At 36.4% G+C, this 13614-nt stretch overlaps 1 protein-coding gene across 1 annotated transcript; it reads right to left on the bottom strand.

The window, feature by feature from the left end:
- Positions 1 to 479: 479 nt before the first annotated feature.
- On the bottom strand, positions 480 to 9642 carry ODAM (odontogenic, ameloblast associated). The gene is made up of 11 exons (XM_055588732.1): positions 9592 to 9642; positions 9462 to 9503; positions 8905 to 8952; positions 8132 to 8365; positions 7654 to 7701; positions 5623 to 5727; positions 4358 to 4405; positions 3440 to 3515; positions 2262 to 2416; positions 1757 to 1815; positions 480 to 583 (listed from the first exon to the last, which is right to left on the bottom strand). The coding sequence occupies exons 1-10, from the start codon at positions 9640 to 9642 to the stop codon at positions 1786 to 1788; spliced, it is 837 nt and encodes a 278-aa protein (XP_055444707.1). The 3' UTR covers positions 480 to 583; positions 1757 to 1785.
- Positions 9643 to 13614: the final 3972 nt, after the last annotated feature.

Here is a 13614-nt window from a genome sequence, read left to right as displayed (position 1 = left end):
GTTGCTTCACCAAACCAGTATACATCTTCCTGGGGACCTATCCTTTTGGTGATGGCAGCCATCTCTCCATGTATCTGTGTCATATTGGAAATGCGCACTTAATGGGATCTGCCACCAAATAATTTTGATTCTAATAGGGATTGCATCAGAAGGAATCTAGTTGAATGGACCTGGAGGAATAATGAGATGGTATGTCAAAGCTAAGAACATACTTTTGCTCATCAGTGTCAGTCACCACACTTGTAAATCCAATGACAGGATATCTTTATTCTCATCGATGCCACCATTTTTCCAGAGCTTTCCTTTATTAATGCACTTATACAATTAATCCAGTGATATTCTATTCTTAGTGTTGTTACTTTCCAGATTATGTAATGATAAGATATTTAGAAAGAAATGTAATTTTGTAAATCTAAGGTTATTAAATGATTGTATTACTTTTATGACCTTTAAAGAGTATAATGCTATTTATAAGTAAAAAGAAATTCAGGAGAAGAGCCAGAAATATTTCATAGTTTTCAAAGAATCAATATTAATATTGAGGAAATAAAATGATACTCAGGGTGCTGCCACATCTTTTTTTCTGAAAAATAAAATAAAAGAGCATTTTAATATCATTAGACTGCTTTCTGTAAAATTCCTGAGATATTTTCTAAATTGCTTAAAAAGAAATAAAACTTTACATTTTCTTGCATTGGTTCAGAAGGTCACGCTATACTGAAATCCCTTTAGTATTTCTGATTAAAAAGCTTGAATTATCTTGTATTGCACACAATGCCACCTTATAGAAGAGACTTTTCTAAAGGGGTGCTCACACTATTCACTTCTGGTTGTATTTTTATCAACTTTTTTTGAATCTAAGGAATGCTAAGTATTCATTTTCATAGAAGGAGAAATCAGAAAAGACTCAGAGGAAGCAGGGGACAGATTTTAAAAATCTTTGCCTTTTACGTTTCCAATTCAGACCAAATTATTTGCTTTTTAGTGTGTATTTTTTACGTGTTAGACCCATCCCAACCTGCCCTTCTAACAAACACCCACTAGCCTCATAGCCAGTGAAACTCATTAGGACAGGTAATCAATTAAAGTAATAGTTAATATAAAAATCATGGAATTTTAAATTTTCATGTGATTATGTATTAAAAAAAAATTACTTTGAGAGTTTATTTCACTCCAAACTAACACAGATGTATTAGCATTACTTTTAGCTTGCAAAGTGAAGTGGGGGAACTGACTTTGTATATGAGCTTCACTGGTTGCTCAGATGGTAAAGAATTTGTTTGCAGTGTAGGAGACCTAGCTATGATCCCTGGGTTGGGAAGATCTCCTGGAGGAGGGCATGGCAACCTGCTCCAGTATTCTTGCCTGAAGAATCCCCATGGACAGAGGAGCCTGGTGGCCTACAGTCCATGGGGTTGCAAAGTGTTGGGCATGGCTGAGCAACTCAGCACAGCACAGCACTTCGCATTTATTGTCTGTAGAATGTCTGTAACATGGACCTAGTATATTTGCTATTTGTGTTCTCAGAGTTTATGAAAAGTTTATGGCGTAGACAGACACTATCCTCAAAAATTTATTTTGACTAAAAAATTTGCTCGTAAAATTGCTCATAATTATTGTTAGCTTTGTAAGAATATATAAACACTAACTTTTTTTTTTTCATTTTGGTATATACCTTTAGTTATTCTTACAGTTTTTTTCTTTTAATTTAGGATATGTCATGGAACGTAAAGCATGCCTCTTAGCAAATACCTACCCTAAACGCTGAATGATTAGGACAACATCTTATGGTTCCTTCAGGCTATCAGTCTTGGCCTAGTGAGAAAAAATATGCATAAAAAGCTTTTATTAAATAAAAATTAAATTAGATTCTGATTGATTATCTGAAAGCAATTATTGGTCTTCTTATTCAAGGTTAAGACCATATATTCTACTATATCTTAACTTTGTCATGATTTACATAACTAAGTCCTATAAATCAAGCATGAACTTTATTTTTATACTTTCTATTTAGAGACCCATTTCTTTCATAAAAAGTATCTTTGATACTGGATGCTTGGGGCTGGTGCACTGGGACGACCCAGAGGGATGGTATGGGGAGGGAGGAGGGAGGAGGGTTCAGGATGGGGAACACATGTGTGCCTGTGGCAGATTCACTTTGATATTTGGCAAAACTAATACAATTATGTAAAGTTTAAAAATAAAATAAAATTAAAAAAAATGCTATATAAGAAAAAAAAAAGTATCTTTGATTACTTTACCTTCTTTTCTGTTAGCTCTGTGGGAATAATTGGGTCCACAGCAGAAGTAAAAAAAATTGTTGTGCTGGGTTTTTGTGAAGTTGAAGGAATGAAGATTCCTGCATTGGTGTGCTGAAAATTTATCATTTCTTTTTGTAAATATGGTGACACTTCTGCTGGCTATAAGGGTGAGAAAGAAAAGTGATTACAAGTTCAAACACAAGTTCAAAATTGGGAAGAATACAAAGCAGTAGGATTAAGATGTAAAGCAAGGATTTTATTTGAGAAGTAAATACTTTATTAGTTTTCTAGACTAAAATCTATCCTTTAGAAAGAGTATGCATATATGCCAGCAAACACGGATGTCTTTTAATACCTGACTTTAAATGAGTGTACCTGGGCTCCAAAATCACTGCAGATGGTGACTGCAGCCATGAAATTAAAAGATGCTTACTCCTTGGAAGGAAAGTTATGACCAACCTAGATAGCATATTAAAAAACAGAGACATTACTTGGCCAACAAAGGTCCATCTAGTCAAGGCTATGTTTTTTTCCAGTAGTCATGTATGGATGCGAGAGTTGGACTATGAAGAAAGCTGAGCGCCGAAGAATTGATGCTTTTGAACTTTAGTGTTGGAGAAGACTCTTGAGAGTCCCTTGGACTACAAGGAGATCCAACCAGTCCATTCTGAAGGAGATCAGCCCTGGGATTTCTTGGGAAGGAATAATGCTAAAGCTGAAACTCCAGTACTTTGGCCACCTGATGCGAAGAGTTGACTCATTGGAAAAGACTCTGATGCTGGAAGGGATTGGGGGCAGGAGGAGAAGGGGATGCCAGAGGATGAGATGGCTGGATGGCATCACTGACTCGATGGACGTGAGTCTGAGTGAACTCCGGGAGTTGGTGATGGACAGGGAGGCCTGACATGCTGCAATTCATGGGGTCGCAAAGAGTCGGACACGACTGAGCGACTGAACTGAACTGAACTGATGGAGAGTATCTGGCATGTATTAGCTCCTCAGTAAATATTTGATGAACTGAGTGGATTGAATCTTGTGTGGCAAAAGATTACAGGGTGAAGGAGTAATAATTGTTGATGGAATAATAATAACAGTATCATTAAAATGCACAATAGTGGAAGGAGCTGTAGGCTGTCAGTTGCTGATTTCCAGTAACTATCAAAGTGTGGTAAGGAAACTTACCATCGCAGCTATTTCAGGAGCTGTGCCCAGGAAGGGATCAAAGACTGGCTGCTGCTGCTCTACTGGCATAACCTTAAAAGTTGCAAAGTTTAAAATGGTATAAATTAATAATCCTTAAAGCATTTATCTTGAACCTAAGGCAGTTATACCCTTCTCAACTTCAATTAGTTTCTTAAAAACAAAAATCATAATTTGGTTTTGAGAAAGAGAAAAGCAACTCCTGACACTAAGAAACTGGCCTAACACAATAGCTCTGCTGCAGTGTTTGCAGGAGCTGGCCTGACATTCTCTGCTGGACGCTGGTGTTCTCCTGTTGTACCTTAACAATCCTACAGAATACCAATATCAGGCAAGATCACTTCTGAACATGATGAAATGCAATCAAAAAAACAGCACGTGGTAATCTTGCCCACAGCAAGGTCCCTGTGCAAGGCATGAAAATATTAGGCATCCTTAGGTCCTGGATAATCTGAAGAATTTCTGTTTTTTTACCGATCATGGTCTTTGCCTCGCTCCATCATTCTTACCTTTTAGGTAAGAATTGTTAAGTTACCCAGTCATAGAACTACCCCCAGTTCTTGAGATTCTTTACCATCTGAGCCACCAGGGAAGCCCAGTTCTTGAGAACTCCCAATCTAAAGTAATGTGACTACTTGAACTCTCCCCCAAATCACCTGACACAAGACCAGACCCTGTGAGAAGTCATTCCAACCCTTCCTGTTAAGACACTCCACAGTTCCTCATGGTGTGTGTCCTCCCCTGTTGCAGTAAGTGGATAAATCCAATTTTGTCCAACTAGTGGTGTGTTCCTGGTGGGTTTCTGACTAAAGGTCACTGGTAGATTTAATAGTTTATTTAGCAAGTAGCTTCAAAAGTTAGTTTTTCTTTTTTTAATGAAAAATACATTTACTTACAGGTTCTACTTGTTGTGGAATATATCCAAATTCAGTATAGAATGGCATCTGTTAGAATTAAAAAAAATGTGTTAAATAGCTCTTATGGTTTTTGTCAAATGCAGTGATAAATTATTAAAATATATGTATATTATATTGTACTAATACTTTTTTTGAAAATTTATATGTTCTAGGTGGTAAAAATAATTGTTAAATTACCAACCATCCTTTTAACAGCATATGATTTCTAGGTTAAAACTCTTTCTCTTTAAATTAGTATGACTTAATTGGAAGTACTGCTGCTGCTACTGCTAAGTCACTTTAGTCGTGTCCGACTCTGTGCGACCCCATAGACAGCAGCCCACCAGGCTCCCCCGTCCCTGGATTCCCCAGGCAAGAACACTGGAGTGGGTTTCCATTTCATTCTCCATAATGTTGATTGCTGCTACCACTACTGCTAAGTCACTTCAGTCGTGTCCGACTCTGTGCGACCCTATAGACAGCAGCCCACCAGGCTCCCCCGTTCCTGGGATTCTCCAGGCAAGAACACTGGAGTGGGTTGCCATTTCCTTCTCCAGTGCATGAAAGTGAAAAGTGAAAGGGAAGTCGCTCAGTCGTGTCTGACTCCTAGTGACCCCATGGACTGCAGCCTACCAGGCTCCTCCGTCCTACTACCAGTCATTTGAAGCATAATTTTCAGTTTTCTGTAATTGATTTGATAAGTTTTAAGTGATGATAAATTAAAAATCTAATTTGCACTCTAACTAAAAGTAATCTAGTTATGTATGAGCCATCTAAATTTATATTAAAATTTTACTATTTTACTGAAGGTCCACAAAACTCAGTATTACATTACTTAATTGTATCTCATTGCTTTCCACGTGACTCAGTGGTAAAGAATCTGCCTGCTAATGCAGGAAACCATGGGTTCAATCTCTGGGTTGGGAAGATCCCCTGGAGAAGGAAATGGCAACCCACTCCACTATTCTTGCTTGGGAAATCCCATGGACAGAGGAGCCTGGCATGTTACAGTCAATGGGGTTGCAAAAGAGTTGGACATGACTTAGCCACTAAACAACAGCAACAATACTTTCAAAATTCAATCTTGGAGTATATTTCCAAATTAGTGTTATGTTAAAAGAAAGCAGTATATCCTTTTATGACCATCAGTTCAAGCCATTGAGTTTTTGCACTAGGTATAAATCGGATATTCTCTTTTAAAATTTACCTTTTCTTCTTTATACTTAGATGGAACTAATTAAATTAAAATCAAACGCTTGTAGTACCTGCTCCTCAAATAGCTGCTGTCTTGTTTGCGGAGGTGACTGTGCGACTGTTTGTTGAGGCTGTTCCCAGGGTAGGAACATGTAAACTGGGTAGTACTGAAGCATCTATTGTAAATAGAAAAGTACAGAAGAGCTTCCTTCAGATCAGTGCAGGCTTTAAAAAAAATTCTATTATCAATATTGTTTTAAAGCTGATTTGTCTTTAGCGATTTTGTGAACAAAAGAACACATAAAGCAGTCCTTCCCAAACTTTAGAAAAAACGTGTATTGCACAGGACACTGGGCTTTGTTTCAAGGTTGCTTGGTCAAACACATTAGGAAGTAGTGAATTCAACTAATAACAGACTTCTTAAAAGGGTACCTGGAACTTTATATTTAAGCTTTATATATAAATTACTTTGCAAATATCTAAGAAGATAGCCTATGCAGCATTTTCCATATATATTTTTTGACTCTTCATTCTGCAGGATGTGGTATTAGACATTCTACCATGATGAATGAATTGTTCAGAAATGCATTGCCTTTAGTAATTGTCATTTTATTGAAACAACTCAGGTGCATTATAAAATATTTGGAAAATCTAGAAATAGACGAGGAAAAAAATAGGAGCACCTGCAGTTTTACCACTCACATCAGCATGTATTGGTTTCCACTTAAGTCTGTGTGTCTGTATATGTGTTTATAGAAAATTGTGATCATTGTACATCTATAGAGTTTTGTCTCCTGTTATTTAATGAGTGCTGAATGGAAACGAGTTAAGAATAACTATGGTTTGAGAAGAGGCATATATTTTGTATCAGATCAGATCGGATCAGTCGCTCAGTCGTGTCCGACTCTTTGCGACCCTATGAATCGCAGCACGCCAGGCCTCCCTGTCCATCACCAACTCCTGGAGTTCACTGAGACTCACATCCACCGAGTCAGTGATGCCATCTAGCCAGTGGCTTTTAACTCTGACTAAGAGTCAAAAACACCAATTGAACATTTTAACAGATAGTCATATTTAAGATCTCCTCATGGGGTTTTGATTCATGAGGTGTGGGCAGGGTCCAGGTGTCTGTAATTTTCAAAGTTATCACCACAGATTCTAAAGCAAAGCCAGAATGGTGAGTCATTGATTCAGTGGTTAAAGGAAGGGTGAAGAATTAGATTCTAACTCAGCTATTTATTTTCATTAGAATTGGGAACTTAATCTCATAAAGACTTAGTTTTTTGATCCTAAAATGAAGTAATTCTACTTGTCAGGTATCTAATTCTCTAACTGGTATGAAACAGAATGAGATAATGTCTAGAGGTAATGTTTGTTTTATAATAGGAGTGGACAAAATCACATAATTATTGCACTAAAGCCAGGTGTCTAACTTTTTACAAAACTGTCAACATTTTTCTGGTGAAAAATATAATCTATCCATATTCATATTTCTTTGAATGCAGGCTATTATATTAACATTGAGAGGGTTTTCTATGTTACTTTAATGGTTTTACTAATTTGCTTTCTTTTCTTTAAAGATTCTGCTATTTAATGGAAATCACCACAATTTGACTGTAATATGGAGTTAAACTGAAAATATCCAAGAACCTGGAAATGTTTAGAGCATAACTCAAAAAAACCTCTCTCTACATCATACGATATTTCATCAGATTAATGCATCTTTCTCTGAACCAAAATTTAGGGTTGGCCAAAGTCAATCTATGGTATTTCTCCAGAGTTGTTATCAAATGCTAGCATTTTTGGTGGGAGAGAACACAACCTAAGGCTTAGTGAGTTCCATAACTCCCACTACAGCCATGTCCTAGTAACTCTGGGGTCCTGGAGACTCCCAGCTGGCCTTGCTTTTAAAGCTGTTTAGTGAGCCTAACATTAACAAACTGCTGCAGAGCCCAGCAGGTGTAGTACCCAGACATTAATAGCATTGCATGGACTTTATAGCCCTGCCATAGGAGTCAGAGCTACAAATATAGAAGAAAATGTTCAGTGTAGAGAGTATGCAGCCATCTCTGTACAGGAGTGGTGGCCTTCCTTTCACTTACCTGTGCTTGCTCATGAGGCATTTTGAAGGAGAACACAGAGGGCATAACCTGCCAAAAAGGAATTATGAAAAAGTTACACTTGACTTTTTAAAATTCCAGTGCTGATTTCTTTAGACCTAAGCATATAAACGTAAAATTTATATTAGCAGACTTCTAGGATGACAAAAGATCATCTACTATATGTACCAGCACTAATACAAATCACCCTTTTATTGAAGATGAAATTTCCCTAATTATCCTGTCCAAGACATGTTTTCACACTTTCAATTCATGACTGTGATCCTGGAAGAGCTGATTTATATGGCATTTTTCATGTCAAAAATCAGAAGTACAAGGAAGTACTTCCAGTGATGGTAGAAACACATTCGAGAAGCAATTCTTGCTCAGGAAATGCTTGTCTTATTTCAAAACTGATTCATATTCATTTTTACAAACCGTGTGCATTATATTTCCTTTAGTTAGACAAGGCTGGACTTACATTCTTAGGGCCCCGTTGGGTCTGCTGTGGGGTCTGAGGCTGTGAGGGGTCCAGCTGTCCTGCCTGGGTTCCTTGGGCAAAACTGACCTGTCCTGGGACGAATATCTGATTTGGGACCAGTCCAGCAAACCGCTCGCGAGTTGATAAAGAGAATGGGGGGAGTCCTGGAACTTGGTCCTGCTGCTGCTGTTGTAGAATTCCAGGGAAAGGAGGAATCCATGAATTAAATGGGCCCTGGGAAGACACAAGAGACAGAAAGGAAGCATTTCTCTTTCATTTAGAAAAGAATTAAAAGTCAGTCCCAAGCGAGAAAGAAGCAAATGTAAAACAGTTTCTATATTTCTATTGCTGCATTATAAAAAAGGACAGCATCTTGGCACATTATGAGTCAGGCAAATAGCGTGAACAGTGGTAAATTCCCAATGATTGTGATGACAAATATGAATGAGGTGGATAAATGGTACAGAGTCGGCAGTTGCCAGACTGGTTTCAATACATAGATATATTTACCTATTAGCTGTGTATGACTTTTCATAAAATGATTAATTTAACTATCTCATAGTTGAGAGCATTTGTGCCTGAAAATGTTCATTTGATTACAGCTTTTACTTTGGCCTTCGAATAAATGGAAATTAAAACATATGTGAAAAATTAGTAACTTTAAAAGTTAAGATTTCAGAAATAGAATCAGAAAACATTTTGTTCTCCTATTAAGTGCCACAAGAAAAGAGCGGTAGGAAATATTCTTGAAATAATTATTGGGGTAGGGATACCTGAAGCTGTAGTGGTTGAAGCTGAGCATTATTAAGATTCAGAAGCAACTAGGAAAGGAAAGATAATATGAAAACAAGATTACTACACATGTTAAAACTATTTAGAATAAAATTTACTACAAATTCTGTACAGTCAAATACTGTACAACTCAGTTTCCTGTTAGAGGTGAGATGTTTTCTCACTAAGCTTGAACTAAATCATGGTGATTAGAGGTTAGGATTTAATTACCTCTCCTCTGCTGTGTGCGAAATTGCACAGCTTTACTCCATTCCAGTGGTTTAGTCAGTCATTTTATGCTCTTAAATACCTATATCCACCCTGTTAAGTGTTATTAGAGCAAAAAGGTATACAAGAATCTGCTTTGGCCTTTAAAGAATTTGCAGTCAAATAAGGGAGGCAAAGTAGTATTCTAGAAACAACCTCATATGCAAAACAAACATAAACATTGGGAATGCATTTGGCTACAGTTAGTGGGTAGAACTGCAGGATAAATCAACAAGAAGGCTTTTATCGTCCTGCTGTAACTGGCGATATTGTTCTAAATATTTAAACTAACCTCATTGCTGTTGCTTGCAGACATAAGGCGCTGTGGAATAAGCTAAACAAACAAAAAAATAGAAACAGTGAAAGAGGGATTTGTTATGGGTTTCACACAATGATTTCAATTTTATCACGAAATCACTCACGGGGGCTGACATTGTGGCTCCCAGTATGCCGAGAAGAATTAGAGTTCTCATTTTCAGATGAAATATCTAGAAAATACATTGTGAAACTTAGCGGTAAAAAGACTGTCTATCTAAAAATCATGATAACATAATTAGCCAGTATTGTTCAATCAGAAGTGTAGTTGGGTGAATGCCACAGTATTTACCTACGTCTTAGGATTTAAAATTAAAAAGTACATTTATAAGTATCTGTAACAGAATTCATCCTTTTTCTCAGAGCAGTTTTTTTAAAAAACCAAAATTGCTTGCTTGTCCTTTTAGCTTTCCCTAAATGACTCATTTAGTAGCATACGATCTAGTTGGAATTTATGAGCAAGAAGGACTCATTTCTTGTGCTTTTCTACATCGTAGGGAATGGTTGTTTAGGTCCATGGCGGAGGTCAATGAACTCGGTCTTAATTATGAAAACAATTTTATTGTCTATTTAATGTGGTAAAAGTACTACAGTAAAGATCTGACAATAGCAGTTCAGTACCAGGAAGTTTCTAGGTAAAATTTTAATAACATTAAAATATATTAAAATGAAGCAACTGAGTCAAAATTTTCTAATTCAAAGAAAGAGGTTATAAAACTAAGCTGTAATATTGATTTATAGTATAATCTGTGGAAATATATTACCTTTTGTCCTCCAGATGCAAAAACTCTAGCTATAGTTCAAATGATTGACCTGCACAAGCTTTTAGAGTGATCTTGGTAGTTTGACCTGCAGAACTGACTGATTTGTGTTTATAAAATTATGAAAGCAAAGATTTGATGTCTTACCTCACTCCTTTACTTATGAAGAGAAATCTAGACTCATTCAAGGCTTGCGTCCTTTTTAATCCTTCAAGTCTGCTGCTTGGAGCTTCTCCTAAATTTTAAAGTCCCGTCATTAGAAAAGGGGGACCAATCACTGTTCAAAAGGACCAGTGATTCAGTGGGTTTCAGACAATGGCTTAGCTAATAACCCCCTTCCTAATCATCTAGGTGGTATATGGATTCCCACAGTTTTAGTAATGTCATTAAATTACCCTTAGAAAATTTTCCCTGTGATCATTCCTGGCTTTTGCTTTGGTTATGACTAATTTTTCCAGAATAATAATTTTTCTCTGCTCCTTCTTTTACCATCCTTAAAATGGACACCTTAATAGAGTAACTTTAAAAGATTTTATTCAAGGATTATTGAGTGATTAGTTCTCTTTCAAGGGTAAAATACAAAATTTTTAAACAAAGGACTAGGTCTAAAAGAAAAAAAATTCAAAATCTGTTTAGGAGAGGTAAAGATTCTTTGATTATTAAATTCTGGACTGGGTAAAAATGAGCTATTTAGGTTCAACCTTGAAAACACCAGTGTATCTCCTTCTATCTAATAATAAAATCCTTAAAAAGATTGCTAAACCTCTGTGAATCTATGACATATGTTTTTTGGATATATGCTGCTTGGGATTACATAATTTAATAAATATGAAGCATAATTGCCTACATTTTAGAAATGATGGAAAGTGAGTATTTTGTGTTTTAAAACATTCCTTATTGCTAAATATGATTTTAATATTCAAAAAACAACTAAGTATTACTTTCTGCACTCATTGTTATTTATATTTTCTTCATAAAGCAAATTTTGTGTTTGTCTTATTTTCCTTTGTTGTTAATATTGACCCTGCTCTAATGAATAGTTAGGATCACAAATGTGATAATATATTAACAGTGAATTTCCATTGTGCAAGAGTTCTTTAACTAATTTAACCTTGAAAACTAATGGAAGCCTTACCATGCAGAAAACAAATTTATTGCTTTTCAATGAATTTGGCTTTCTTAGTAGAAAGAGACACTTAGAACTTGAATGACTCATTAACACTAAAATGATCATTCCATTTGCTATCTAGCCAAAAAAAACTATAGGGACAAAAATAAATAAATAAATAAAGACAACAAGACCCCTCTTCACTAAAGGAGAGAAGCTTCTACAAGGATTGTATTTATATCAGTTAGACAGGAACCTTCCTAAGATTTAGAAGAGTTATCTTTTTAGGTTAGCTAAATAGCTGGACCACCCCAGATGTTGATGCAGATCTTACTAGAGCCAAGTGGTTCTATAACTTAGCCAACTGTTACCTGGACCAGTAGACTGGCTGAATGGGTGAATTAGGTTGATGGCTCTAAATTGCCTGATGATATATTTACAATGATTTTACCTTAGTTTATTCTGAATATTGTCAAATTAAATTTAGTAAACCATAAGCTCTCAATCTCCTGAGATTCACTATTGCATCCATTGTACAGGGTCTTAGGCAGCTAACCCCACAACTGAGCCAGCAAGTTGTCAGAGCTAAACATGGAGAAAGTTAGGACCTATGTTGTATGTGCATGTGTGTTCAGTCGTGTCCGATTCTTTGTGGCCCTGTAGACTGTAGCCCTCCAGGCTCCTCTGACCATGGAGTTTTCCAGGCAAGAATACTGGAATGGGTTGCCATTTCCTCCTCCAGGGGATCCTCCTGACTCAGGGATAGAACCCTCATCTCTTTTGCCTCCTGCATTGGTAGAGGGTTCCTTACCACTAATGTCACCTGTATTACAGAGCCAAAATAGAGTCAATGTGAACACTATTACCCTGAAGATGAACAGTTTTGCCTAACTGCATTTCTTAAATCTGAAATTAGTTGGGAGGAGATTTCTGTTACTGTTTTATTTTTGCTTTTATTTTTCCATTACTTGAATATTCTAAAGAAAAGCAGTTGAAACTCTCCAGTTATGCAGCAAGTTGAAGTGGGGAAAAAGTAAGGCTGTGCTCTCCTGTGTGATAGCTTTCAATTCCTAAGTCACCAGAGGAAAGTTGCCTCTGAGTAGGAAGGAAGGTAGCCAGGGGCTCTAGCTTAATTCTGAAAACATTGTAGTATGAATAGTGTCTGTGTCTGTTTCTCTCACCCATCTGTGTTAAACTTATTAATTTCTCTATTGCATGTCATTCACCCAGTAGGTATTCCATTGGCTTTTGTTAAATAAATGGGTTCCTTCATTCAGGGGAGAAAAAGGTGACCCAGACCCAGAGCCCTGTCAGTCTGTATGGATTAAGGTGCAGGGCCATTAAGCAGACGAAGCTGAAGATGAGGAAATCCTGGACCAGGTAGTGTCACTGTGACTTCATTATTTTGTTTTAGTTCAATTACCAGAACACCAGACACCCCTTTATTCAAATAAAAGTACAAAAACACATATCATCGCCAAGTACATTTGACTGTTGGATTATGTACCATTGAAATTGTCCGTATCTTTTCTTCCTGTAACATAAATGATGAATCAGAAACAACAATGGCTTTTAAGTTAGCCATTCCAAAATGTTATCTCTGCTTTTGCTGTTGAGCTATTCTGAAAATCAGTTAAGAAGCTTATGGGAACCATTGTGAAATAGATTCTATAGATCAGGGGAATCAAATTTGAATTTTAGCACTGCTTATAATAAAAATAAATTTCTTGCTTATGAATTATACTTTCCCAAGAACTTCTATTTAGGCTTCAAGGTAGGCAGGACAGATTTATCACTGCCACGTTTCATTGAGAAAGCTGAGCTACAGAAGGTTCAGTGACTTCTTCCTTTCATTTTTCATATGACAGATACTTATTGTGCACCTTATGTAGTTTGTGTCCTTGCCAGACACTGAGAAATTAGTATTAATAGAACAGAAATTATTTCTGCCTTCACATAAATTACTCTCTCTTCCACTGTTAAAAACGCACCACAATTATGGCTACTTTTCAGGTCTTTTTTTTTTTTTTTCATTTTTTTTAAATTTTATTTTATTTTTAAACTTTATAATATTGTATTAATTTTGCCAAATATCGAAATGAATCCCCCACAGGTCTTTTGATTCTTAACCAAGCAGCCTTTCTAAAGCATCAAGCTATCTAACCAGAGAAGAGAGAGACAGAGCACAATTCCAAAGATAATTAGCAGATAAAAATAATAAGTGATAAAAGTGAATATTTTCATATACTGCCAGGCTTGAA

The sequence above is a fragment of the Bubalus kerabau genome, chromosome 7 (assembly GCF_029407905.1).
Source record: "Bubalus kerabau isolate K-KA32 ecotype Philippines breed swamp buffalo chromosome 7, PCC_UOA_SB_1v2, whole genome shotgun sequence".
NCBI lineage: Eukaryota > Metazoa > Chordata > Mammalia > Artiodactyla > Bovidae > Bubalus > Bubalus kerabau.
This window is presented reverse-complemented; position numbering and strand designations above follow the sequence as displayed.